Raw genomic sequence first — 27,054 nt, forward strand, 5'->3', positions numbered from 1 at the left:
GAGTGACATTCGTGCTTTTGAACACGGTCTTCTCGTCCATGAGCCATCACCAAGTACTCTGTGTGCATGCATGCTGTTTGTTTGAACGTGTTGTATAAGGCATATTTCGTAGAATCCCCTCGAAACCTTTAGCCGTGGTCCTCTAGTTAAGAATGGGTTGATTGTTAATGAAACCATTGTCGTGTATATTGCTTGTGTTGTGATCCCTGATGTCCCCAATAAATCTGGTTAATTCGTATGCAGTTGCCGCTATGGATTAATGTGTGTCGCGTCGAGGAACGATCCGTTCGATTGGCATATAAAACCAAAAAGTGGTTACAGACTGGTAGACTCCGCTCGGTCTCTGACAAAGCCAGTCTGTAGCCAGGGGTTCTATCTCCCCAACTGGTAAAGTACAGGATTACATTGGTATCGCGATTGAAGACGCGTGACCCGAGGCCTGTGCCGAGCCAGCCGGCGTTATAGACTCCCGGAGACGGCGGTGGCGATGCTGGCACCTCGGACCGGGTCAGATTCCCACAACAATATATATGTATATATTTGTGTGTATATATGTATATATGTATATATGTATATTCTCCCCCTCCCCCAGGCTAGACTCAGAGCTGTGTGTTTGTTCCTCTCAGCTGTCCTGCCAGCCCTCCATATCCAGTTCAAACTGGATCCATCCAATACAATCCAGTTCAAACTGATCAGCTGTCCCTGCTGCGCCCACCTTCCCTGAAAGAGTTTTCAATGTGCTAATATCTCTGTGTAAAATACCCCTGCTTTGCTTATGTTCTTGCATTCCTCTTTGTTGTTCTCCAACTACACTTTGTTTGTCACTGTACATCTTGGCAAAAAAACTGTCCTGGTTCAATCGAGTTCCATCGTAATCACCAACTTTATCATGTATAAAGTCTTGTCTCTCTCAGCCGATGCTCATTGCTTAGGTTATCTGTCCTTTGAATACATCTGGGAACAGAAAAAATTTTTTCGTTTTTAGTTTGTTAGGTAAATTTGAAGCTGATGTATATATTGTACACCATCCCTCCCTATTCCATCTTCAGGTACTGCACGATGTCATCGATGACGTGCTCCTCAAGGGCGTACTGACTTTTCACTCCGTTTGTTTGTTTTCTTTCTTGTTTGTTTGTCTGGACGATATCTCAGCCATCCTTTGAGCTGGGAAGCTGAAATTTTGGCACAATAGTGAACAGGTGTTTTTTATTATTTTATTAATCAATTAATTGATGAATTACTTAATTATTATCAATTTATTAATTACTTATTGGGTAGTCAATCGAGTCGAAAAAAAAAAAATTCGAATTTTTTTTTTGATCTATACCCTTATTTGTTGGTCGTGGTGTCGGTCTGTCCGTGTGTGTGTGTTTGTCAGGGGTTTTTGACCCCCTTGCAGTTATTCGATTTTGATGAAATTTGGGTGGTAGGACCAGTTTATGACCTTGTTGTGCCGCGTAGGTACTGGTTGCTAACGCCCCTTTGGTTGCCGAGCAACGGGACTTTGAAATTTTTGAAAAATCATAAAAAAATTATTTTTTCAAAAATCAGGCCACGACCGACTGTGGGCAGTATATTCAGCCATATTGTCAAAAATATCCAGCCGGATCCTATGAAAAGTGTCAGACAATAGACTTTGAATGAACCCTGGTCAAAAACAATAAAAAAACGAAGTTTGTTATATCTCAGAGACTATGAGTCAGATATACATGAAACTGGTATGGTATGTTCATGGTATGTCCTAGCTATGTGTGAGAAAGAACCGTTGCTATGGACCCCTCCGTTGCCTAACAACGGCCAAAAGACCTCTAAATGTGGGGGTATTTTAACGAAAAATCAATCTGCAGCATTAACCCTTGAAGCTAGAATCATGAATTTTCTTGTGCTTAATCCTCAGGTCTTTCCCCATCACCATCGCGTCATGTTCGATTGGGTAGTCCAATACCCATGTCCGCCTACCGGCTTGTTTATTTTATTTCTCATCTGGGCAATATCTCAGGCACATTTTGAACTCGGAAGCTGAAATTTGGACACGATAGTGAACAAGTGATTTGGCTATAAAGGGTATTTTTGATTTATTGATTAATTGTTCATTTTTTCATTAATTACTTGATTTTCAAAAAGTTACAGATTCAGATGAACCATTGGTGCTTTTGGTATGCTATTAGCCAATTCACAAATAACTTAATTATTTTATGATTTTTAATTATTTTAATGACACAATTAGTCAATCAATTATTGCATACCACTCACTCCAAATCCGTCTCCATGTGCTGTAAGTATCATTTGTACACATTCACCTCAGAAGTGCTCCGCTCACTCCCAATTCCATCTCCATGTGCTGCACAGCGTTATCACTGGGCACCAAAGGCGCCCTGACAATGTCACGCGCTTGAGGTTATTTGGCATGAGGATGGTGTACTTTGACTGTACCTGTACTTGTTTTAAATAATGTTTGCTTTTTAAATATTTTTAAATTTAAAATGAGTTCTACTATCCTTAACTTCACTCCAATAAATGTAAAATACTTCACCTTGATTTATTTTCTTATGAACAGTTTACATCTTCAATTAATTAACCGAAGACTTATTATAATTGAATTTGAAAAATAACTTGGTAATAAGTGCACAACCATGACACAGGCAATAACCACTTATGTCATGAACACAAATACACTCACTATGCCCATTGCAGTGTATGCATGATCTGTGCACACAGAGATTGTCGGCCTACGCGGTTATAGCGGGATGGAGTGGCCATTTTTTACATCCATTGTGCGTGTAAGGGTATGTGGCCTTTCATCAGTAAATGTGTATTTATAATACTTGTACCAAAAACAAGTGATACTTGAGTGATCCTCTGCCCACAACTTGCTGAGGAGAGAGGTAGAGCTTGCATCAAGCAAACAATTAAACCTGGTTTCATATATAAAGGTGTCTCACCAAAATGTATACAAACTTTAAACATCGAAAACTACTCTAATGTATATTATCGTTCTCCACTGCCTTCTGGGAAACAGCCGACTGATGACGTAATCATTCCATCAAATGCTGACACCATCTGTAACACTCAATATCTACACTCTATCTGCTATTATATTCAGTGAATCTTTCTGAGATGTTAAAGTCTGTTTACATTTTATTGAGTCATCCTGCATTGAGTCATCGTGTACCGTGTATATTGATAATTATCATTTTCCTGACTCAGTATTTCTGCCCCAGCAACACTGCAACCCCCAGTTATGGGTTAATTGCCATTCTCCTGCGTAAACACGGTTTGAATCTACTTGTAGATTCATTTTAAACTGCTGCATACTCTTCAACCAATCTTGACATATGTTTGTGAGCAAAATTCATACCAAATTAGTTAAAACTACTTTTGTAATTTGTGTTAGAACTGTCGTGTTCTATTTTGTTTCATTTATTTATTTTTCATTTCCAGCCCACTGAGAAGCAGCTCCCAAAGCCACCAGAAGCTGCAACGGGGCCACGGCAAACGGTCGAATACCAGGCCGCCCTTGAACTCGAAATGTGGAAGGATATGCAGGAAAGGTTGTTTGAAAGCCAGGTAACCCTCATTAATTTGTCAATTTTGAAGCTTTTGTATGAATCAGGTTAATATGACTTATTGAGGTTACTGTTTTTACATACATATGTGTGTGTATATATATATATATATATATATATATATATATATATATATATATATATATATATATATACACACACATTATGAAGCCTGGTGTTGGCTTAATGGTTAGGGTGGTGGGCTTAGTATCTGAGGATCCTGTGTTGAAATCCTGATTGGCTGTTCAATTAATACCAGGTGGGGTTGACTGTCATCCTTCCGAGGTCAACAAAATGAGTACCAGCTTGCTGGTATCCTGTATCGGAGTGGCTACCCATCCATGATTGTGTCCAATAGCCCAGGAGACTGCTTAGGCAGCACCAACACTCTGCACAGAGTATGGTCCCAATGGCTGGATGGGCCGGGGGGCGGGGGGGGGAGTGGGTTGCCTCCCCAAAGACGTATTTGCTTTATTCTCAGGAACGATATACACAATTCTGATGAAACTTCACGACAACCTTCACCACCCATGACATACCAAAGTTTGTTCATGACAGCAAAATTGGGCTCGAAGGGGATTAAAGGGGGGTTGCTCCCCAAAATATGCATTTCCTTTCTTCTCCAAAACTACATATATAATTTTGATGAAACTTGACCACCATCTTCACCACCCGTGACATATTAAAGTTTTTCATGACATTAAAATAATTTGGGGTCGAGGAGCATCTATGGAGAGAAGGCAGTTGCCCCCCAAAATATGTATTTGCTTTCTTTTCTGAAACCATAGACACAATTTTGATGAAACTTGACCAGAGCCTTTATCACCTGTGATGTACCAAGGTTTATTCATGGCATTAAAAAAAAGATCCATAGGTATTTACTTTCTCCTCCATTATATATTTTATGGGTCATTCATGCCTACCAGTGGTTACCTGGTTCTATTATCCAGCCACTACCAGGTGAGCACCCAGGGGTGTTCTTGCATTCCCATGTTTAATATCTCTGCGAGGTTCTTTGTTATCATTCCTGCATGTCCAGCTATCACTGGTACAACTTTTTCATTGTTCAGCTTCCAGGATCTACTCACTTCATTCTGGAGGCTTTGGTGTTTGGTCATTTTCTTGATTTCTGCATCGTTTAGTCCAAAATCACTGCTATTAACACCTCAATCAGCAATGTCTTCTTCTCTTTTTTTTGAACCTAAGTATGATATCTGGTCGCAACGCTTTGTTTTCAATGTTCACACTCTATGGGATCATTAGGTCGTACGTGAGCGGCACTTCCATGTTTTCAGTGATTACTTTTGGTTCATGTTCCCACAAATTTTCTGGAACTGGGTCATCAGTGTTTGCAGATGTGCCAGCGGATTACATTATAAAGTCTGTTGTGTCATTGTGTGTACAGCTGTTTTAACATGAGTTTGTTGGTTTGTGTGTGTGTGTGTGTGTGTGTGTGTGTGTGTGTGTGTGTGTGTGTGTGTGTGTGTGTGTGTGTGTGTGTGTGTGTGTGTGTGTGTGTGTGTGTGTGTGTGTTTGGTCTTTAAGCATAACTAACATATTAGGGGAGTATCTATGGAGGGTATCTGTGCACCCCCCCCCCCACCAGGACTCCACCAAACCAACTTTTTTAGCTTCCTTTTATGGTCCTATTACACATTTGAGATGTTAACAAACAAAAAATTCCTGGCACTCTTGTGATATTCAAGAAGGCATCCAAAATGGGTAAAATCATAGAATACGGTATATAACATTTCAAAAATGTGGAAAATTGGAAAAATAATTAATCATTGGGATTTGGTTCCTGATCATTAGTTACTAGTTTCTGATAATTAATTGGCTGTGTACTGCTTTCTGCATTTTGGGTGGTATTGGGTCTCTGCTGCAAACAAATCAAATCCTTGGATTGGCCTTAAGAGCCACTCATCATTGTTCTATTCTGCTATTTGCAGAACTTTCTGCCATCCATCACGTTCAAATGAAGAGGTGTCTTCCTTTGTGTCAATGCCTGCCTTTTTCACATGGATTCGGCCTTCAGTATTGCAGAAAATACAATCAGGTTCAAAAATGATCTTTTCTGATGCTTTGTTGTGCTTTACCCTTCCTTCTTGGCTGGTAGATGGTCCAGGAGCTTCAGGATAGTTAGATGGTTTACTAGATGTTAACCTATGTTGGTTCAGGGTAAATCTTTGGTAACATCCTCAGTAATAGCCCTTGTTCTCCTGGATCTCAGCAGGAATGTATATATACGTGGATATGTATATATATATATATATATATATATATATATATATATATATATATATATATATATATATATATATATATATATATATGTATACATACATATGTGTATGTTTGTTGTATGTATGTATCTGATAAATCGAAGTTTGAGCTTTTTGGATCAGAGATGCCACTTGGATCTCCAGGTATGCCGAGACCTGGAGACTGATGGTTATAACATTCAATGTTTGCAGCCTACTGTTGAGCACTGGGAGGCTCTGTGATTTTCTGGGATTGTATCTCATCTTTTGGTGTATATATAGTTAGTGTTTCATTTACTTCCTGGTACCCACTACAGTAATGAGGTCGTGTGTGCGCGTGTGTGTGTGACTGTAGTGGGTACCAGGAAGTAAGTGCAACACTAACTATTGTTGCATGGATCGTGATGAACAGGAAACAACTGCCACACATTAACCTGTCTATGGTAAACAAAACAGTTCTGCGAGTCGCCAGGAAATTGTATTTTTTAAAAGCTCTGCTGGTTAAACAGTTGCATCGGTTCTGCCTATTAGGAATGAGCTTGGCAGAGCTACAGGCTCATACATCTCTGTAGGATTATACTCTCTCTCTCTCTCTCTCTCTCTCTCTCTCTCTCTCTCTCTCTCTCTCTCTCTCTCTCTCCTTCTCTCTCTCCCTCTCTCTCTCTGTCTGTCTCTCTGTCTCTCTGTCTGTCTCTCTGTCTCTCTGTCTCTCTGTCTCTCTGTCTCTCTGTCTCTCTGTCTCTCTGTCTCTCTGTCTCTCTGTCTCTCTGTCTCTCTGTCTCTCTCTCTCTCTCTCTCTCTCTCCCCCCCCCCCTCTCTATCGAGTGCAGCCTGTGGTTGCTGGTTGCATCATTGGTTGGGACGCAGCTATGCCGCTGATGCAGTGTGCCCCTTACCAGTGCACTGGTGCTCATTTTGCCAACCTCGGAAGGATGACAATGCTGAGTCAACCTCCTGGTGTATTTTTAATCAGCGGCCAACGGGGCTTGAACTCAGGACCTGAGGATCCCAAGCCACCACCCTAACCACTAAGCGAAACACCAGGCTTAGGATTATACTGAAACCAATAACAGGAAGAGAATTAAATTTTCCATTTTATAGACAAGTCCACCGCAGTGAAAAAACATCCACGGACGTGTGTTTCAGGTTTGTTGGCCAACGTCAGTGTGGAGCAGAAGATTCTGTCCCAGGTGAACTGGTCAAACCCTACAAGACATTTAGTCGAGATCAGACCAGGCATTTCCAGATGGTCAGGATGCATGCAACAATAGCTCATGTGGAACTTGGTTCCTGGTACCCATTACAGTAATGTGGTAGGATTGCAATGGCATGAGGTACACCTTGCAATGCCTGAAAAAAACTGGCTCTGTACAAGACAAGAAAAGACCAGGAAGATTCAGAAGAACCTCCCCAAGGCAAGACAAGCACTTGAAGTTGCTCAGCTTGCACAATAAAATAAAATTGAGTCAGCAGCTGACAAATTAAATGAGAGCACACCTAAACATGAACATCTCATCCAGGACTGTGCGCAAAATTAGGCTGATGCAGCCAGTCTCCATGACAGAGTAGCAGCAAAGAAACCACTGCTGAGCCCACAGAACAAGTTGAAAACACTGAAATTTGCAAGGTAACACCAACATTTGTTGACTGAACAATGGAATCGGGTACTCTGATTTGATAAATCGAAGTTTGAGATTTTTGGATCGAAGAGATGCCAGTTCGTATGTCGAGACCTGGAGACTGACGGTGATAACGTTCAATGTTTGCAGCCTACTCTTGAGCACTGGGTGGCTCTGTGATTTTTCTGGGATTGTATCATCTTTTGGTGTAGGAAAATTATTTAAATCATTGGGACATTAACAAAAGAGAAGTACAAGTGGATACTGCAGCACCATGCATTTCCAAGTGAAAATCGTTTTATCAGAAGGGGATTCCTTTTCCACCAAGACAATAATCCAAACACACACTTCTATGGGTTTCCTGGGTCAAAACAAAGATCCAGGCTTTCAATGACATATTGGATGCTGCCATCTTGTTTGTACCTGTTTGTGGTGAGGATGTTGATGTCACAGAGAGATTCACTTACCTTGGCAGTGATATTCATGTCTCCACAGGTTGAGAGCAGTGGGTCAACAGACATCTGGGTCGGACCTGAGGAGTCATGGATTCACTGGATCATGGGGTGTGACACTATCGGTACCTATGCAGGATGACGAAAGTCCAAATCTTCAGATCATTGATGCTTCTAGTCTTGCTCTACGGATGTGAGACTTGGACTCTGACAAAGGATCTGAGATGAAGACTTAACTCCTTTGATACTCGGTCTCTTTGGAGAATCCTTGATTATTGCTGGTCAGACTTTGTGTCCAACAAGTGGTTGTTGAGAGAGACTCAGATGAGATTTGTTCCCTGTATAGTCCGTGAGCGTCAGTTGCGGCTGTATGAACATGTGGCTCGGTTTCCTGATGCTGATGCTGCTCACCAGATTCTCTCAGCGAGGGAGCCTCGTGAGTGGAGAAGGCCAACAGGACGACTGCGTACGTCATGGTTGCAACAGGTTGATCGACATCTCAAGGAGATGGGGATGGGCCAGGCATCTACCTGGGGGGTAGCCAGATGGATGGCTCACCCAGCAATGCGCTGCTCCAGTGCATGCTCCCGTACCTAACCAAACTTAACAAACTTCCAACATAGTAAAACAGTATTTGGAGAACAAAGTTACAGCTGGTGTGCTTTATGTGTTAGAATAGCCACCCCAGACTCCGGACATTGGTCCCATCAAGGCCATATGGGATTACATGAGGGCTTGTTCCATTAACAAGCGGCTTGCTCTTGTTTGCTATCACTTGCCAAGCCGGGCTTTCTATATCAACTCCTTTGCAAGCTGCTTGCCAAGCCATCCGCATCTTGCAACCTCAGGTGGGTCCTGCTGATTGTCATATATATATATATATATATATATATATATATATATATATATATATATATATATATATATATACATACATATATATACATGGACAGAAACATTGTGGTAAGTCAGAGAGCTTGGACTTGGGGATGGGAGGGTGGGATAACGAGGGCTTCGAAACAGACATATGGACTGGAGAGAAGAGAGCTGCTAAACATTTTACCTCGACACCATCTCTTTAATGACAGCAGCTAGAAAGTTCATAGAACACCTTACCTGATGCAGTATTTTGAAACACTATGTGGGAAGGGTCTTTTCAACTCTTGTATTGCATTTATTAGCACAATCTATCTTTCCTACGAGCTGTGATTTTGATTTTGTCTGAATGTCGATATTTCCCAATGCTGAGAGCACAAGTGGCAAATTTGATTTGGCAAGACGACAATATTTTATCCAAGCACTGCTAAACTAGTGTTTTTTGGAAGTGCCAACAAGGCGATTTGTGTTCTTCAGTGGTCAAGATATTCAGAAGTTTACCACCATTGATGCACTCTCTTTTGCACTACCTTATTTAACACATTTAATTAGTTATTTGTGCTTGTTGGCTGTGTCCATTATGACATCCATAAAAAAACATTGTTTCCTGTTTGGAATGATTTTCTGTTTTGTTTGACTGCCAGACAGGCAAACTGAAGCGATTGCTTTACCAAGCTGTGTGCATGCGCAATTGGGATGAGATTCAATTTAACTAATTCAGAGCCAAAGTACTGCTAAACTGCAGGTTTGTGTTCCGATTGCCGTTCACACTCGTGTTCTGCGGTGTTCAAAATGCAACATTTTATTGAAATAAAGTCGTTTCTCGATCATAAACTGATGTCCGCAGATAGACAGAGTGAACCAATTGCTTAACCCAGTGTTGTGCTTCACACACAGGGTAATTGCATATGCTTATTCGCTTGTTCTTACATGCACTATAAAATAAGGATTATAACTCTGCCCCATTTACTCCTCAGATCAGATCCGTAACAATATGTATATATGTATGTGTTTATATTTCCAGCCATGAGAGGCACAATTTCACTCATCGGTTGTCTCTTGTCTAACCTGCATGAATTGCAACACAAAGTGTAAACTATCCTGCGTGAGATTAAAAAAATTTTTTTAAATCATTTCTGTGTGGTTATTAGTCCCCTACAGGTTTCACCTGAGGGCACTAAAGGTTTTCCCACCGTCTGTTCTTTTATCTGTCCCACCTGTGGATTTTCAGACTTTTTCCCCCATACCCTTTAAACTATTCAACTGAAACTTGGTACATCACTTTCTTATGATAAGTTACAGAACAAGTTCGACTTTCGTGTCGTTTTGTCAATTTTTCAGAGTTATGCCCTTTTTTTGACTTTGAACATATCACATATTATACATGGTTCAGTGTTCAGCTGCCCTAACTACACCCAACTGCTTTAAACCCATTGGCTGGCCAGCTGGCCTGACTCCACCTCAATAAAATCATGTGCTGCCAATGCATCAAGCAGCACAGTTCGGTAGGCCTCAGGCCTTAGGCCTGGCTGGTAGTCCATGATCCTGTGCAATTGGAATGATCCCAGGTATATAATCATGATGTATTATATATGCACATAAGCCGTCCGCATGTGTTTTGCTTCATGTATGTACATCGAGTTTTTATTATTTTTGGCATTGAACGTGCCATTATACATGTCCCAAATACAGGGATGTTTTTACTGGTGTGTAAAGTCTGGCTAAAACCGAAATGATGCAAAAAAAACCCCTTCATTCATTACTCTTTTGTGAGAATAGCATAATTAAAGGGTATCGGTGGACGGCCTGCAGTAATGCACACTCACCTCTCTGTCTAGCTGGAGTTTGAATCCCAATTCAGCTATGAACTATCACCCTGGTCACACGCATGTTTTTGTTTCATGTATGTACATCGGATTACTAATTAAAATATCACATCGGTAGGGGACATGTTTTAATCACTTTGAAGTTGTGTCGCATTCGATAAACCTTAACATTTTAAAACTTTTTTTCACTTCTTAAAGCTCGCATCTTTTTAATTGAGCACGTTTCTGGTTGCAATTTTTACCTCTGCCACTGAAGGTGGACGGAGGTTATGTTTTCACCCCTGTCTGTCCGTTTATTTGTGAGCAGGATTTCTCAAAAAGGTGTGGACGGATTCGGACGAAATTTGGTGGACAGGTTGGATGTGGTGCGGCAAGGATGGATGAATTCGATTTTTATGAAGATTTGAATCCGGATCCTGATGCAAGAACTTTTGAAAGTTTGCAAGTGATTCTTCACCATTGAGAGATGGGGCCAAAAACGACATATAGCATGATATTTCAAAACCTTGCAAATGGATTATGCCAAAACTTGTTGTATATGCACTGGAGAGGGGTGGACGTCAGAAGACTCCACCATTTAGATCCAGTACACGTGTAAATGACGCCTTAAATCTTGTTTATTTATTTTTTTAATTCTAAATTCTCACTGGCACGTGTGATAAGCAATTCCCAGTGGTCATCGCGCGAGATGTATGCTAATTGCATAGAAAACCCTGTTTGTTGTATGAAAACGGTTTGGGCACCACTGTTGAGTGAAACAAATTTGTGCTTTGTTGTGAGTGCCTCTTGGTCTTGTGGCACAGCTCAAAGAGAAGGAGGTTGCTCATATGCAAACGCTGGCCGAGGAGTGGAAGAGGCGAGACAAGGACCGAGAAGCCTTGGTTATGAAAAAGGTAATTGGTGTTTTTTACGGTGTGCGAAACACTGAGGTTTGCTGGAGATGGGGAAATGCCCCCTTCTTTCCCATTTTTTCCCACTTTCAGTGTGTAATTTTTCCATTTGCTCTTCCTCCTGCACCCCCCCCCCCCACTACCCCATGTTCCATTGTTTGTTTGTCTTGTGTATATATAAAACTTAAAATGTAAAACAATACCTCCACACGATCCTGTAAAAGGAAGATTGTTATGTGCATGACAGGTGGCAGAGTACATTCAGCTGGAGGAACAACTCAGGAAGACATTGGCAAGTATGGAGAAGAGGGAGAAAGATTTGTCTGCTGCAGAACATGAGGTTTGATGAGCACACTCTGACTGTTCCACCTGAAGGTGCTATTAGACCAAACAAAATGTTCTTCACTTTGGTGCATTTACTCTGCAGCATTTGCACCTCACGCTTACCTGAATCACCCATTTCATCACCTTTGGGATTTCCTTTCCCTCTAATCCTAATAATCGAGTTTGTCCTTTTTGGACCATTTTTCGAGATTCAGAGAGTGAACATATAAATATGGTTTATGTATGTATATATAGGGTGTCCCCAAAAAATATACAACTTTTAAAATGCTTCGTTTGATCCTAAAAAAGCAGTAATTTTGTCACTAATGCTTCAATTCTTGTTGCAGAGACCCTGCAGTTTATTTTGATACCAAGCAAGCGCCAGAAAAATGCCAAGACTGACCGTACAATAACGGACGAAAATTGTTGAACTTTGGCACCAGACGAAAAGTGTCATACAGGTGCAACGTCTTTACTCGAGACATTTCGGTATCCACTTGCACCATGCACCAAACTTTCGGACAATAAAGTGCACCATCGCAAAGTTTACCAATGTGGGAACCATCTGTGACCTTCACAAGGATCACAGTGGTCGGAAGAGGACAGGTCGTAGTGAAGAAAATGTGGAAATGGTGAAACAGGCGGTCGTTCAGAGTCCAAAAAAATCGATTCGACGACTTTCTGCCGAGACAAACATTCATAAGAGCACCGTTCAGAGGATCCTTCGCCAAGACATTCATGCCTTTCCATACAAAATGCCTTTCCAACATTTTGAGGGCCGCTTTATCTCCCTCTACGAAGACGTTGAGTGGCCACCGTATTCCCCTGGCCTTACTCCTCCAGTCTTCTTCTTGTGGGGGTATCTCAAGGACAGGATCTATGGAAACCCTAGGCCTCAGACTCTTGATCAGCTGAAGGAAAACTTCCACCGAGAAATCCAGAACATTCCTCAGGAGACGTTTCCCAAAGTGATGGAGAACATGACAACGCGTTTGCAGGCAGTGATCGGACAACGTGTCGCCTACGTCGAACATGTGATCTAAAAGAAAACGACGATTCTATACCAAAATTTAAATTTTTGTGGCAATTTTGACATTGGTACAATAAACTTCAACCTTACAGCTTTCTATCCAGCCATATATGTTTAAAAAAAAATGTTATGACCATCCTCTTTGCAGATGAAAAGTATATTTTTTGGGACATCCTGTATGTATATATATATATATATGTATATATATATATATATATATATATATATATATATATATATATATATATATATATATATATATATATTTTAAACTTTGAATTTAATTTTTATAATGTTATTTTTGTTCCATTGTGGGTGCCTTTTGTTGGGGTCATTCCTACTTGACTTGAAAGTTACTGGGAAATTGTTTGAGTTTCTTTTATTTATTTAGTTTTTCATGTTTTATCTTATCTCATGCTGTGCATATAAAATTGTTTCAATGCTCTCCAAGGTAAAGCTGAGCTTTTTTAGTCAATGATGATGCCTTAAAGTGTATACTGTCCATCAGATCGATTTTATTTATTTTTTAATACAATATCGAGGCTCGTAGAAGAGCTAACACAGAACGTATAGCAAAGGGAGCAGGAGACGAGAGGGGTGGGAGAGGAAAGCACAAAACAGTGGGCAACAGAGACATTGGGAGATCTGTGGAAGGGAGAGTGATGAGGTGGGGAACACGGAGGACATTACAGTGACTTTCAGGAAGGAAAACAGGGAATTTGAAGGAAGTGGGTTTGGGGGGAATAAGGTGAGTACAAAAGATCTTGGCTTTGGATGGGAGAAGATAAGAGATGGTGGTGAACGGCTGTTTTAAAGACCTTGAGGGAAGAGTGAGATTGAAGAGAGTGTGGGAGTTTCTCCAAAGGTGGGAAAAAAGAGGAATGAAAGAGTGAAGCTGAGCAGTGATTTTTGATTTTGGTAGTTTTGCCAGAAGGGGGTTGCTGGCGGACCTTGAGTACCCTGCGGAAATATGGTGGGGGGGGTGGGGAATTACAGACAGAGCAGGGGGTGGGAAGATAAGAGACTTGAGAAGACAGAAAGGCCACCGACCTGACCGGTGAGAGAGTGAGAGCCCCAAAGACTCCGCCTCATCGCGGGAGATACCAATGATCCGAAATGCTTTGGTTTCCACAGCATGGAGCCGAGAAAGTTGTGAGGCAGGAGCACCAGCTCAGAGGGGAGAGCAGTATTCCATCAAGCTGCAGACGATAGCTTTGTATATGGTCAGGAGTTCAGGTGTGCCAAGGAAGGACCTTGCACGACGGAGGATGCCCAGTCGGCAACTTACTTTGGAGGCCAGTTTGGAACTGTAGCTTTCCCAGGAAAGATCATGGCAGATAGTGAGACCCAGAAGCTTGAATGAAAAGACTTCTTCAAGAGGATTGTTGCGAAAGTAGATTTGGTGGGGGGGGGAGGGTCCAGAGGGTCCTTTTGAAGAGATATTGTAAGAGTGTGAGTTTAAATGATCGATGTTAAACTTGGCATCCCATCTGCCAGCATTAGTTTGTGGACATCCACTGTGTCCTTCACCTGAGTATATGAGTTATTGCCGACATCCTGGTCAAATTCTAAATTCCTGCTATAAGGTACATGGGGCAGTGCATCAGTGGCACAGCTGTGCATCCAGCAAATGAGACTACCCACAGCCATGTGGTGCATACAAAAGAAGAAGAATAAGAAGAAGACTCTGAATTGACTTGGTGCCCAACATCTCTCTCACCATTTGGTCAAATTGTTCCCACAAACCAACCCAAGCTACAACTGTATCAGCTTGAAGCATAAATGTAAAAAGCCTATTTAATGATCCTGAAAAATGATGTCATGGATGCAAACTGATATTTGTTGTTATTATTGGAGAGAAAACAATGATCTAAAGTGAGTGTGTGTTGACTGACTGCTCTGCTCACTAAATATTTTTCATTGAGCATGCAGGTGCGGAGCCTACAGCGGGAGGTGGATGCGGAGCGACGGCGTTCTCGGACTGAGCTGGAGCTTGGATTGAGACAAGTGAAGGAGAGCTGCAAGCACCAAATAGAGCTGGAGCAAGTACAGAGAGTGCAGTTGGAGGAGGCAAAGGTTCATCTCCAAAAACAGGCAAGGAATCTTCTCTTTTTGCCTCGACGAATGGTTAATGTCCAAAACATTGGCTTCCAACTCCTAGATTCCCACGACGGTTAGCATACCTGAATTCTACCCGTCAGCCAATTCAGATCGACACGAGCCTTCATGAGCAAAAATATTTATTCATTCTACAATAATTAATCTCACCTGATCCACACTACATATGGCGTACGGTAGTACTCCATATGGAGAGATGGCACATCATAAAAATGGCCACCCTCTCAAATGTGTTATCATATACAAGTGGTTTGAGCCATCTAAAATATAAATTATCATACAGGAAATCCCAGCAAGAAGGTTTGTTCGGATGCATTGGCCTGATAGGGATTCTGGTCTTCCTGGACTCTGCTGGTTATGAAGGGCAATCCTTACCATTATTCACGGACGTTGTTGGTGTGTTTGTTTGTCACTGTACTACTCAGTAGTTGGTGTGTCTTGGCAGGTCAGGCCAGATTAGATCTGTGATTTGCTACAGGTATCATGCAAACCTGTACTAACCTGATCCATGGTCGGGTTGTCGGCGACTAAACCGTCTCCCCCACCAGGTTTTTTGGTGAGAGGGTGTTTGGATATGGACACCCAGCAGGATGAAAAACAAAACCTGTCAAAAGGCAGAGGAGCTCCTTGTGAGCCAATGGCCATCCATAGCAAGTGCCCAACTGTGTCTGCGGACGTCCTCCTGCAGTTGGGTTACTTTTTATTAGGTTGGTGACAGGATTTGCACTCCGGCCACCACAAAACCCTTCCTTCCGCAGAACACAAAAATGCAAAGAAATCTGAAAACCCACTCTGTGGGAGTACCTCCTGTGCAGCTTCCCTTCGCAAGGCAGCTCACCGGATGACGGGATTGGGGCAAAGCCTTCGGGACCCCCAATCTTTGACGATAGCAGGGAAATCATGGGGTAACATTCCCGGGTCAGATTGCGGGAGAGTGTGTCAGAGCGGTGCTGGGGTGTCGTCCACCAGACGGCGGTTTCCTTGGGTTAACCTGAGGTGGTCCCTTCGGGTAGGTGCCTGGAATGTCCTATCCTGAAGAGAGGATGATCACCTGTCTCTGTTATCTGAGCTCAAGCGTTTGGACATCGGTATTGCAGCAATCTCTGAGGTACGGAGACCGGATTGCAGCGAGATAATAGTGGGTGGTTTACACCTACTGATGGTTACCATACTCAAGGAGTTGCTGTAGCTGTGTCCAATAAGCTGACCCCAATGATAATTGAGGTAACACTGGTCAAGAGCGTATTATGAGACTAAGGATTCGTCACTCCTGAGGTGTCATTTCCCTGGTCTCTGTCTATGCTCCGACTGAGGCGAGTGATCTCACCGTGAAGGATGCATTCTACGCCACGCTCGAGTCTGTGGTTGATCAGTGCCCCAGATGAGATACACTTCTAGTCTTGGGGGATTTCAGTGCATCGACTGGAACTGATAAGGATGGTTATGAGACATGTGTTGGTCCACATGGGTCAGGAACTATGAACCAGAATAGCACTAACTTCCTTGACTCTGCAAGAAGTTATGGACTTAGGGTGGCCGGTTCATGGTTTCAGCGCCCACAAGCTCATCGCAGGACTTGGTATTCCAACACTGGTGGTGTGGCAAAGGAGATTGACCATGTCCTCCTTGATGATCACTGGAGGATGATCCAGAACTGCAGGGTCTTCCGGAGTGCTCAGTCCCTCAATACCTACCACCGGCTTGTTGTAGCAACTCTGATGCTGCACCTTAAATCCAGGAGAATGTTACCATCCCAGCCTAGGCTGGATGTTGGCAAACTCAAGGATGAGATGGTGGCTGAGGAGTTTGCGAACAAGCTGAGTGTAGATTTGGGGGGTCTGGGTGCTTTGGGAGGTCCTGAAGAGTTGTGGAGTGCCTTCAAGACCACCGTCCTTGATGTTGCCGGTGGATGTCTTAGAACTCACCGTAGGGCAAGGAAGAATTTTGTCTCTCAAGGGACACTAGATACCATTGTCCAGAGTCGCAGGGCCAGGCTGAATGGCAGAGCTGAGCTGTTCAGGGAGCTGAGGCATAAAACTGTACATGCGCGAAGGGTAGACAAGGAGGCCTATGTGCGTGGAATCTGTGAGGGGGTAGAGCATCACATGTGGTCAAGTGATTCAGATTCTTGTCCTGTTTACAAGGGAATTCGCGCATTGCGTCCATCCAAGCCCATCCCTCGGTGCACTTCAGTTAGAGCAGAGGGTGGTAGGCTCTTGACAGAGCTGATAGGTACAAGGCTCTTGGCAGAGCCTTGTACCAGGCTGATCCACCAGCTGTCGAGTTGGATGTCAGGGGTGTTACAATCCCTGTTGCTGACCCCCCAATCAACTGTGGTCCACCTTCGCTTGTGGAAACACAGGCTGCAGTGAACCAGTAGAAATGGGGTAAAGCTCCAGGGGATCTGTGGCATCCATGGTGAACTTCTCAAGGCTGGTGGAAATGCTGCACTCGTGTCGTTGCATGCAGTTCTGTGCTCTGCCTGGAACACAGGCATCATCCCAACTGACTGGAAGAGGGGCCTTGTTGTCCCTCTCTGGAAAGGGAAGGGTGATCGCCAAGACTGCAACAACTACCGAGGGGTGACGCTGCTCTCAGTGCCGGGCAAGGTCTTTGCTCGGATAATTCTTGATAGGGTTCACCACCATCTGCTTGAGCACCATGCTCCAGAGCAGTCAGGCTTTACACCAAAGAGGTCAACGATTGACCGTATCCTTGCTCTTCGGGTCCTCACCGAACGCAGATGAGAGTTTCGGCAGGGGTTGCTTGCAGCCTATGTTGATCTCTGCAAAGCGTTCGATTCAGTGAATCGGGATTCCCTCTGGAGGATTCTTCATCTTCGTGGGGTGCCACCAAAACTGATCGATCCAATGTCTGAACTCTACTCTGGTACTGAGAGTGCTGTGAGATGTGGTGGTACCATCTCTGACTTATTTCCAGTTGTTACTGGAGTTCGTCAGGGGTGTTCTGGCCCCTACACTTTTCAGCACTTGTATTGACTGGGTTCTAGGGAGGATGTTGGAGAGATCAAGCTGCGGTGCATCATTTGGGAATGTCAAGATCTCTGACCTTGATTTCACAGACGATGCAGTCATCTTTGCGGAGACTTTAGACATCCTTTTCAGTGCCCTCGAAGTGCTGAATGAGGAGTCGGAGCCACTGGGATTACGTGTTTCCTGGCTCAAAACTAAGATCCAGGCTTTCAATGACATCTTGGATGCTGCTGTCCTGTCTGTGCCTGTTTGTGGTGAGGATGTTGAGGTCGTGGAGAGATTCACTTACCTTGGCAGTGATATTCATGTCTCTGCTGGCTGTGAGTCAGAGGTCAATCGACCTCTGGCTCGGGCCTGGGGAGTCATGGATTCACTGGATGATGGGGTGTGGCGCTGCCGGTACCTGTGCGGGACGACGAAAGTCCGAGTCTTCAGGTCCTTGGTGCTTCCAGTCTTGCTCTATGGATGCGAGACTTGGACTCTGACCAATGTTCTGAGATGGAGACTTGATTCCTTTGGAACCAGGTCTCTTCAGAGAATCCTTGGCTATCGCTGATTGGACTTTGTGTCCAACGAGCGGTTGCTGAGAGAGACTCAAATGAGATTTGTTACCTGCATAGTCCGTGAGCGTCAACTGTGGCTGTATGGACATGTGGCTCGTTTTCCTGACGCTGATCCTACTCACCAGATTCTCTCTGCGAGGGAGTCTTGTGAGTGGAGGAGGCCAATGGGCCGACCACATTCCTCGTGGTTGCAGCAGGTTGATCGGCATCTCAAGGAGATGGGGATGGGCCTGGCATCTGCCTGAGGGATGGCCAGACGGAGGCCCCTGGAGTACCGGTGGAAAGTGGACACAGCGACGCGCTACTCTGGCGCATGCTCCCATATCTGACCTGACCTGTACTACTCCCACAGTTCTGGGCAGATTACATCCATACTTGCCACATCAGATCAGCATGACCCCATTTAATGCATGGGGGTGTTTTTATCTTTGCCAGTGGTCTTGGGGAGGGAGGGAACGCAAATTCTCCATGTAAATGTGTTTTGTGTAGTGCTGCCTACAGGTGGGAGAAGATATTACAAGTCTCCACCATTTACAGTGCAGTATTCCTGTACCCACGTTTTCCACTGCAGTGAGGTGTTTTGAATTACTAGTACGTGCCTGTACGTGCGTGGCCGTACGTGCAAAAAAAACATAAAAATAAAATAATAAAATTTCAAACCGTGAGCCAGAAACAAGAACCGCACAGGCCGTTCCTTCGCTCTCGCGAAGTACGTGCAAACCAAAAAAAAAAAACTTCAAAACAAATACACAGGCCGTTCTTTGGCTCTCGTAAACGCCGACTGGATTGGGGCATTGTGTTTATCTATAAATGCGGATAAGAAATAGAGAAATTATTAGAATACAGTAAGGCATCACTATCTGGAAGTGGTGCGTGCCCGTACGGAATGTTCACATGCATTCCACAAATTATCGCTTGCAATGAAGTAACAACTGCTGTGATACACACACAGAGTTAATTAAAATCAAGTTTACCTCCCTGTCTTTGCTTGCCATTGACCATTGCCACTCCTACGCCACGGTAACTCATGCAACGATCCCCATCGTAACCAGCACAGCCCGTGATGTCATCGTCGGCCGGCCGTGCACCGGCCTACATATCCACGCCTACGCAGCAACGTGTCTTGTCATTGGTTTGGAAAATAAATGGCCGCAACAACGTGTCTTGTCATTGGTTTGGTAAATAAATGGCTGTAGCAACATGTCTTGTCATTGGTTTGGTAAATAAATGGCCATAACTTGGGAAGTACTTGTCCGATTAATAACAAGCCTTGAAAAGACACATACTCAGGTCCCCAGCAATATAGCTGGCAAGTTTCAATTAGATCAGACCAGTGGTTGTTGATAAACAGCGGTCACACACACACACACACACACACACACACACACACACACACACACACACACACACACACACACACACACACACACACACACACACACACATTACTGGAATTATAGATAGATGAGGTCCTGCTCAATGTGTGCCTGTACTCAACATGAAGTTCCTCTCGGAAGAAATCGGTATCATCATATCGAGCAAGGTTGCGATTCTCATGGTGAGCCTGCTCTAGTCTCGCACAGTGTACGTCCTGATGGCGCAGGGCATCCCTTACTTGCCGGTCTTCTCGCTGGTGAGGGATTTTTTCTGCACGACGCCTTGTCTCGCGTTCAGTGTTGTCTGCCAAGCGAGCAGCTCGGTCTTCATCCGTTTCTTCTGCACGACGCCTTGCCTCGCATCCAGTGTTGTCTGCCAAGCGAGCAGCTCGTTCTTCATCCGTTTCAGCTGCGCGACGCATTGTCACGCGCGTAGCGTGTCAAGCGAACAGCTCGTTCTTCATCCGTTTCAGCAGCACGACGCCTTGCCTTGCGTCCAGTGTTGTCTGCCAAGCGAGCAGCTCGTTCTTCATCCGTTTCTTCTGCACGATGCCTTGTTACGTGCGTAGCGTCGCATGTCAAGTGAGCAGCTCGTGCTTCGTCAGATTCCATTGCGCTTGCACGACGTGCAGCTTCGTTCCTTCGCTCTCGTAAAGGACGACTGGATTGGGACATTGTGTTTATCTCTCTATAATTTATCAAGAATTTATCAAGAAAATCGAGAAAGTACAGAAATCGAGAAAGAAAGAATACAGTAAGTCGAGAAATCGAGAAAAAATCGAAAAATAATACAGTAAGTCGTCACTATCCGGAAGTCCGGAAGTTAAGTCCTCACTGTCCGGAAGTTCGCATATCGCAGTTACGATTATTCGCAATTTCGTTTTAATGGCCAATTATTCAATGAGGGCCAACGTATTTTGCCTTTTCGCAATGTCATCGCAAGGAAAACACAAAGAGAAGAGAAGCCATGGCTGTATGTGCGTGGCCGTATGTGGAAAAAAAAAATTCAAACCGTGCCAGAAAAAACCACACAGGCCACGCCTACGCAGCACTGTGTCCTGATATTGGTTTGATAAATAAATGGCCCGAACTTGGGAAACACTTCTCCGATTAATATCAAACCTTGAAAAGGCACATACTCAGGGCCCCAGAAATATACCTTGCAAGGTTCAATTAGATCGGACCAGTGGTTGTCGAGAAACAGCAGTCACAGACACACACACACACGCACACGCACACACACACACATTGCTGGAATTATAGATATATAAGCAGTAGGTATGTTTTTGCTTCATCTCTCTATAATTCCAGCAATCTCTGTGTCTGTCTGTCTGTCTGCGACCGCCGTTTCTCGACAACCGCTGGTCCGATCTGATTGAAACTTGCTAGAAATATTGCCGGGGCCCCACGGATGTGCCTTTTCAAGGTTTGATATCAATCGGACGAGCGGTTCCAACGTTACGGCCATTTATCTGTAAACCAATGACAGGACACGGTGCTATGACGTCACAATTAATCTTTATTTATTTATTTATTCTTTTTTAATTTATTTAATTATTAATTAATCCAAAGGTTTGAATTTTCCCAAGGTTTGATTTAATTGTTGTGCTTGGTAGACATTTGTGAATACATTTACAGAGAGAGGGCGAGGGGGGAGAGAGGGGCCAGAGAGGGGGTGAGAGAGAGGGGCCAGAGAGGGGGTGAGAGAGAGGGGGCGTCACAATTCAAGAGAGGGGGAGAGAGGAGGTGGCGAGAGAGGGGATGAGAGTGGGGGCAAGAGAGAGGGGGAGAGAGGAGGGGTGAGACTTGGGGGGAGAGGAGGGTGGGAGAGGGGGGGCAAGAGAGGGGGGGTGAGAGAGAGGGGCGTCACAATTCAAGAGAGGGGGAGAGAGGAGGTGGCGGGAGAGGGGGTGTGAGAGAGGAGGGACGAGACTAGGGGTGAGAGGGGGGGAAAGAGGATGGGGAGAGACGGGGGAGAGAGAGAGGGCGTCACAATTCTTCTTCTTCTTTGTTTGATATGACGTCACAATTGATACTGGGGACCTGAGTATGTTTCCCAGGTCTTTCCCAAGTTATGGCCATTTATGATACGGTTGATCCGATCTAATTGAAACAATGCCCCAATCCAGTTGTCGTTTACGAGAGCGAAGGAACGAAGCAGCACATACTGGCACGCACCTACAGGCACGCACTTGTGCATGTAAGTCGGGTTATTTACTTTTTTGCCTACACAGAGCTGTCAGTTGCTTATACACCGCCCAAATAATGGTATGCATCAGAAGAATTTGTTGCATGCTTGGAACAGGATCCACCATAGGCTGGGTACTTTGCTAGTTACACTAACTCACTGAGAATTGTGGTGCAATTTAGTACTTGACTTGGTCAGGAATCTCAGAAATGCTCTTTGAACTCTGGATTCCCAAGAAAAGTTTGTGATCGAGTTGTAGCTGACATTAAAAAAATCACACCCGTGTCTGAAGGAAGCGGTTTAGTTTGTAATTTTTAATATGAAATGGGCAAAGCCTATAAATGAAGGAAACCCATAATAATTACCCTTTGGAATTACCCTTCAGAAATGTTAACATACATGAATTGTAATTTGGTTCCATGCCATGAAGGAGCACGATAGAGGCAATTTTCATAGTTTGGCAATTACAGGAAAAATATCTGGGGGGAAATAAACAACTGCACTTTATATTTGTGGATTTGGAGAACGTGTCTGATAGGGTGCCTCAGGAAGTGGTGCAATGGTTCATGAGAAAGTCATGTGTTGAGGATTGGTTATATCAGTTATTCATGGCAATGATTGAAGGCTAAAAACCTCTGTGAGGGTAAATTGAGTGCAGAGTGAGGATTTTGAAGTGAAAGTGGGTGTTCATCAGGGTTCAGTCTTGAGCACCATCCTGTTCATCATGGTTATTGAGGCTACATCACAGGAATTTAGAGGAGGCTCACCTTGGGAGCTCCTGTATGCTGATGACCTGGTGCTGATGGCTGACAGTGGTGAAGAGGTAATGGGTAAATATACAGTATGGAGGCCAGAGGACTGAAAGTGAATACAGGGAAAACAAAACCACTGACTCATGTGGGAGAACAAAGTGTGGAAAAAAAGAGGGAGTTGGCCCTGTGCTGTCTGGAGAAAAGGTGTTGGTAGCAATTCAATATTGTGTATATCCTGCAAATGCTGGGTGCACAAGAGGTGTATTGGCATCAGGGTAGACTGCAGGTGGTTCCTGACTTCAAACGTGCTGTTTGCTCTGATAAACGAGTGGCTCCAGTTGTAACAGAAACGACAGTTTATGGGGATATATCTCTGGAATGTGCAGATAAGTTCTGTTTTCTTGGTGATATGATTGGTGCAAATGATGGTGTCGAGGCAGCAGTGAATGCAAGAATTAGAAGTGGCTGGAGGAAGTTTATGGAGTTGTTACCCCTATTGACATCGGAAGGGACCCCTCTCCGATTAAAGGGAAAACTTTATGCAGCTTGTGTTGGAAGCATGATGTTGTATTGCAGCGAAACATGGGTGATCAAAAATGAGGATGAACGGAGGTGTGAACGAAATTAAATGAGAATGGTGAGGTGTATGTGTAATGTGACACTGAAGAATAGAAAACCAAATGTGGAATTCAGAGATAGGTTAGGTATAGAAAGCATTCGTGAGGTTATGTGTATGAATAGGTTGCGATGGTTTAGACGTGTGGAAAGGTTGGTGGTGGGCAGCTGTGTGAAGAGGTGTATAAATATGAATGTGAATGGAAAGAGAGCGAGAGGTCATCTGAGGAAAACATGGGATGTGTCACTGAGAGACGATCTTAGAGTTAAAGGCCTACCAAGAGGGCTAGCAAGGGATTGTGCAGCCTGGAAAGCAGCCATAAGGTGAATCACAGCTTACACATGCAAGCATGGAAACATGCGTAAGATGATGATGATGATGATCATCATCATCATCATCATGATGAACCATTTGGAACCCTTTGATACCCTTCAGAGTTACCCTTTGGAACACGTGAGAATTACCTTTTAGAACTCACTAGAATTACCATTCAGAATTACACTTAGAACCCACTAGAATTACCTTTTAGAACTCACTAGAATTACCCTTTATAATTACCCTTTATAATTACCCTTTCGAACTACTCTTTAGAACCCACTATAATTACGTTTTAGAACTCACGAGAATTACCATTCAGAATTGCCCTTTAGAACCCACTCTCTCTCTATCGAGAGCAGCCTGTGGCTGCTGGTTGCATCATTGTTTGGGACGCGGATATGCCACTGATGCAGTGTCCCCCTTACCAGTACACTGGTACGCATTTTGCCGACCTCGGAAGGATGACAGGCTGAGTCAACCTCCTGGTGTATTTTTTAATTCAGCGGCCAACGGTGCTTGAACTCAGGACCCGAGGATCCCAAGCCGCCACCCGAAACACTAAGCCAACACCAGGCTTAAAACCCACAATAATTACCTTTTAGAACTCACTAGAATTACCATTCAGAATTACACTTTAGAACCCACTAGAATTACCTTTTAGAACTCACTAGAATTACCATTCACAATTACCTTTTAGAACTCACGATAATTATCTTTTAGAACTCACTAGAATTACCATTCACAATTACACTTTAGAACCCACTATAATTACCTTTTAGAACTCACTAGAATTACCAATCAGAATTACACTTTGGAACGCACTAGAATTACCTTTTAGAACTCACTATAATTACCATTCAGAATTACACTTTGGAACTCACGAGAATTACCTTTTAGAACTCACTAGAATTACCATTCACAATTACACTTTAGAACTCACTAGAATTACCATTCAGAATTACACTTTGGAACTCACTAGAATTACCTTTTAGAACTCACTAGAATTACCATTCACAATTACACTTTAGAACCCATTATAATTACCTTTTAGAACTCACTAGAATTACCATTCACAATTACACTTTAGAACCCACTATAATTACCTTTTAGAACTCACTAGAATTACCATTCACAATTACACTTTAGAACCCACTAGAATTACCTTTTAGAATTGCCCTTTAGAACCCACTATAATTACCTTTTAGAACTCACTAGAATTACCATTCAGAATTACACTTTAGAACCCACTATAATTACCTTTTAGAACTCACTAGAATTACCATTCAGCATTACACGTTGGAACCCACTATAATTACCTTTGAGAACTCACTAGATTAACCATTCACAATTACACTTAAGAACCCACTAGAATTTCCTTTTAGAATTGCCCTTAAGAACCCACTATAATTGCCTTTTAGAACTCACTAGAATTACCCTTTAGAATTACCCTTAAGAACCCACTATAATTGCCTTTTAGAACTCGAGTTATCCCTTATAATTACCCTTTCGAACTGCGCTTTAGAATGCTATAGAAACCACTAGAATTACCTTTTAGAACCCTTTACAATTACCCCTGAGAACCCTTTAGAATTTCCCTTGAGAAGCCTTCAGAATTACCCTTGAAAACCCTTCATAATCACCCTTGAGAACCTTATACAATTACCCTTGAGAACCTTTTACAACTACCCTTGATAACCCTTTAGAATTACCCTTGAAAACCCTCTACAATTACCTTTGAGAACACTCTAGAATTACCCTTGAAATCCCATTGCAATTACCCTTGAAAACCCTTCAGAATTACCTTTACAATTACCCTTGAGAACCCTTTAGAAATACCCTTGAAAACTCATTACAATTACCCTTGAAAACCTTTCACAATTACCCTTGAGAACCCTTTAAAATTACCCTCGAGAACCCTTTAAAATTACCCTCGAGAACCCTTTAAAATTACCCTTGAAAACCCATCACAATTACTCTTTAAAACCCATTACAATTACCCTTGAAACCCTTTACAAGTACCCTTGAAAACCCTTTACATTTACACTTGAGAACCTTTTACAATTACCTTTGAGAACTTTTTATAATTACCCTTGAAAACCCTTTAGAATTACCCTTGAAAACCCTTTTGAATTACCCTTGAAAACCCTATAGAATTACCCTTGAAATCCCTTTAGAATTACCCTTGAAAACCCTTCAGAATTACCCTAGAAAACCCTTTAGAATTACCCTTCAAAACCCTTTAGAATTACCCTTGAAAACCCTTTAGAATTACCCTCGAAAACCCTTTAAAATTACCCTCGAAAACCCTTCACAATTACTCTTGAAAACACTTTACAGTTACCCTTGAAAATCTTTTACAATTACCCTTGAGAACCTTTTATAATTACCCTTGAAAACCCTTTAGAATTACCCTTGAAAACCCTTCAGAATTACCCTTGAAAACCCTTTAGAAATACCCTTGAAACCCTTTGGAATCATCCGCGAGAACCCTTTCGAATCACCCTGAAGAAACCTTTGGAATTACTAGTGTGCCCATTGGTTCATTGGACCAAATTTTCATTGGTCTTCAAGGCCTTGTTACACACACCCCTGCTGTACTGCTTGAGTATAAGCTTGCCTTTCACCAAGCCCAGATGTGATTGGACCAGGGCGGAGATTACGTTTGTTATTATTCTTGCCAAATGAAACTACTTTTACTATTGTTGTTAATATAATTTGTAGAAATTAATATATTTGTTACTATGTTATTATTTTTGTTATTTATTTTGTACATAGAATGCCATGCCGCAGAAGGACCAATTAAGCTGCCCCCATCTACCTTAGCATGGTGCGACTTTAAAACATGGGAATTTTTCCAGGTTATTTCCAGTTAATTATCGTAATCAACTCAGGAGATCATGACGATCATTTTGGTGTATCACACTCCACATTAGAACACTCCAGTAGAACTCCACACACACACACACACACACACACACACACACACACACACACACACACACACACACACACACACACACACACACACACACACACACACACACACAACTCATCCATTTATAGTAGAATCTTACAGGTCTTTTGGATCATCGGGGTCTTTTTGGTCCTTGGGAACTTTTGGCTCTTTTGGATCCTTTGGGAATTTTGGGTCTTCTGAGACTTTTAGATCATCTGGGTATTTTGGGTCTTAAGCGTCTTTAAGGGTCTTAAAGAGTCTTCAAAGGTTAAAGTGGTGTCTTTCGACTAAAGGGTCAAAAGGGTCAATTTTTCAACAACAAAAAAGCCA

General features: G+C 43.0%; 1 protein-coding gene across 1 annotated transcript in view; it reads left to right on the plus strand.

Annotated features, from left to right (window-relative positions):
• The window catches only part of CEP120 (centrosomal protein 120), a 53,600-nt gene that overhangs the window by 16,276 nt on the left and 10,270 nt on the right, over positions 1-27,054 (plus strand). The window contains exons 13-16 of the mRNA XM_085846435.1: positions 3,442-3,567; positions 11,404-11,493; positions 11,738-11,830; positions 14,777-14,938. Coding sequence (XP_085702561.1) covers positions 3,442-3,567; positions 11,404-11,493; positions 11,738-11,830; positions 14,777-14,938 — 471 coding nt within the window. The remainder of the gene's footprint in view (positions 1-3,441; positions 3,568-11,403; positions 11,494-11,737; positions 11,831-14,776; positions 14,939-27,054) is intronic.

This window comes from Eptatretus burgeri, chromosome 11 (assembly GCF_056783735.1).
Source record: "Eptatretus burgeri isolate ZD-2024b chromosome 11, Ebu_testis_v1, whole genome shotgun sequence".
NCBI lineage: Eukaryota > Metazoa > Chordata > Myxini > Myxiniformes > Myxinidae > Eptatretus > Eptatretus burgeri.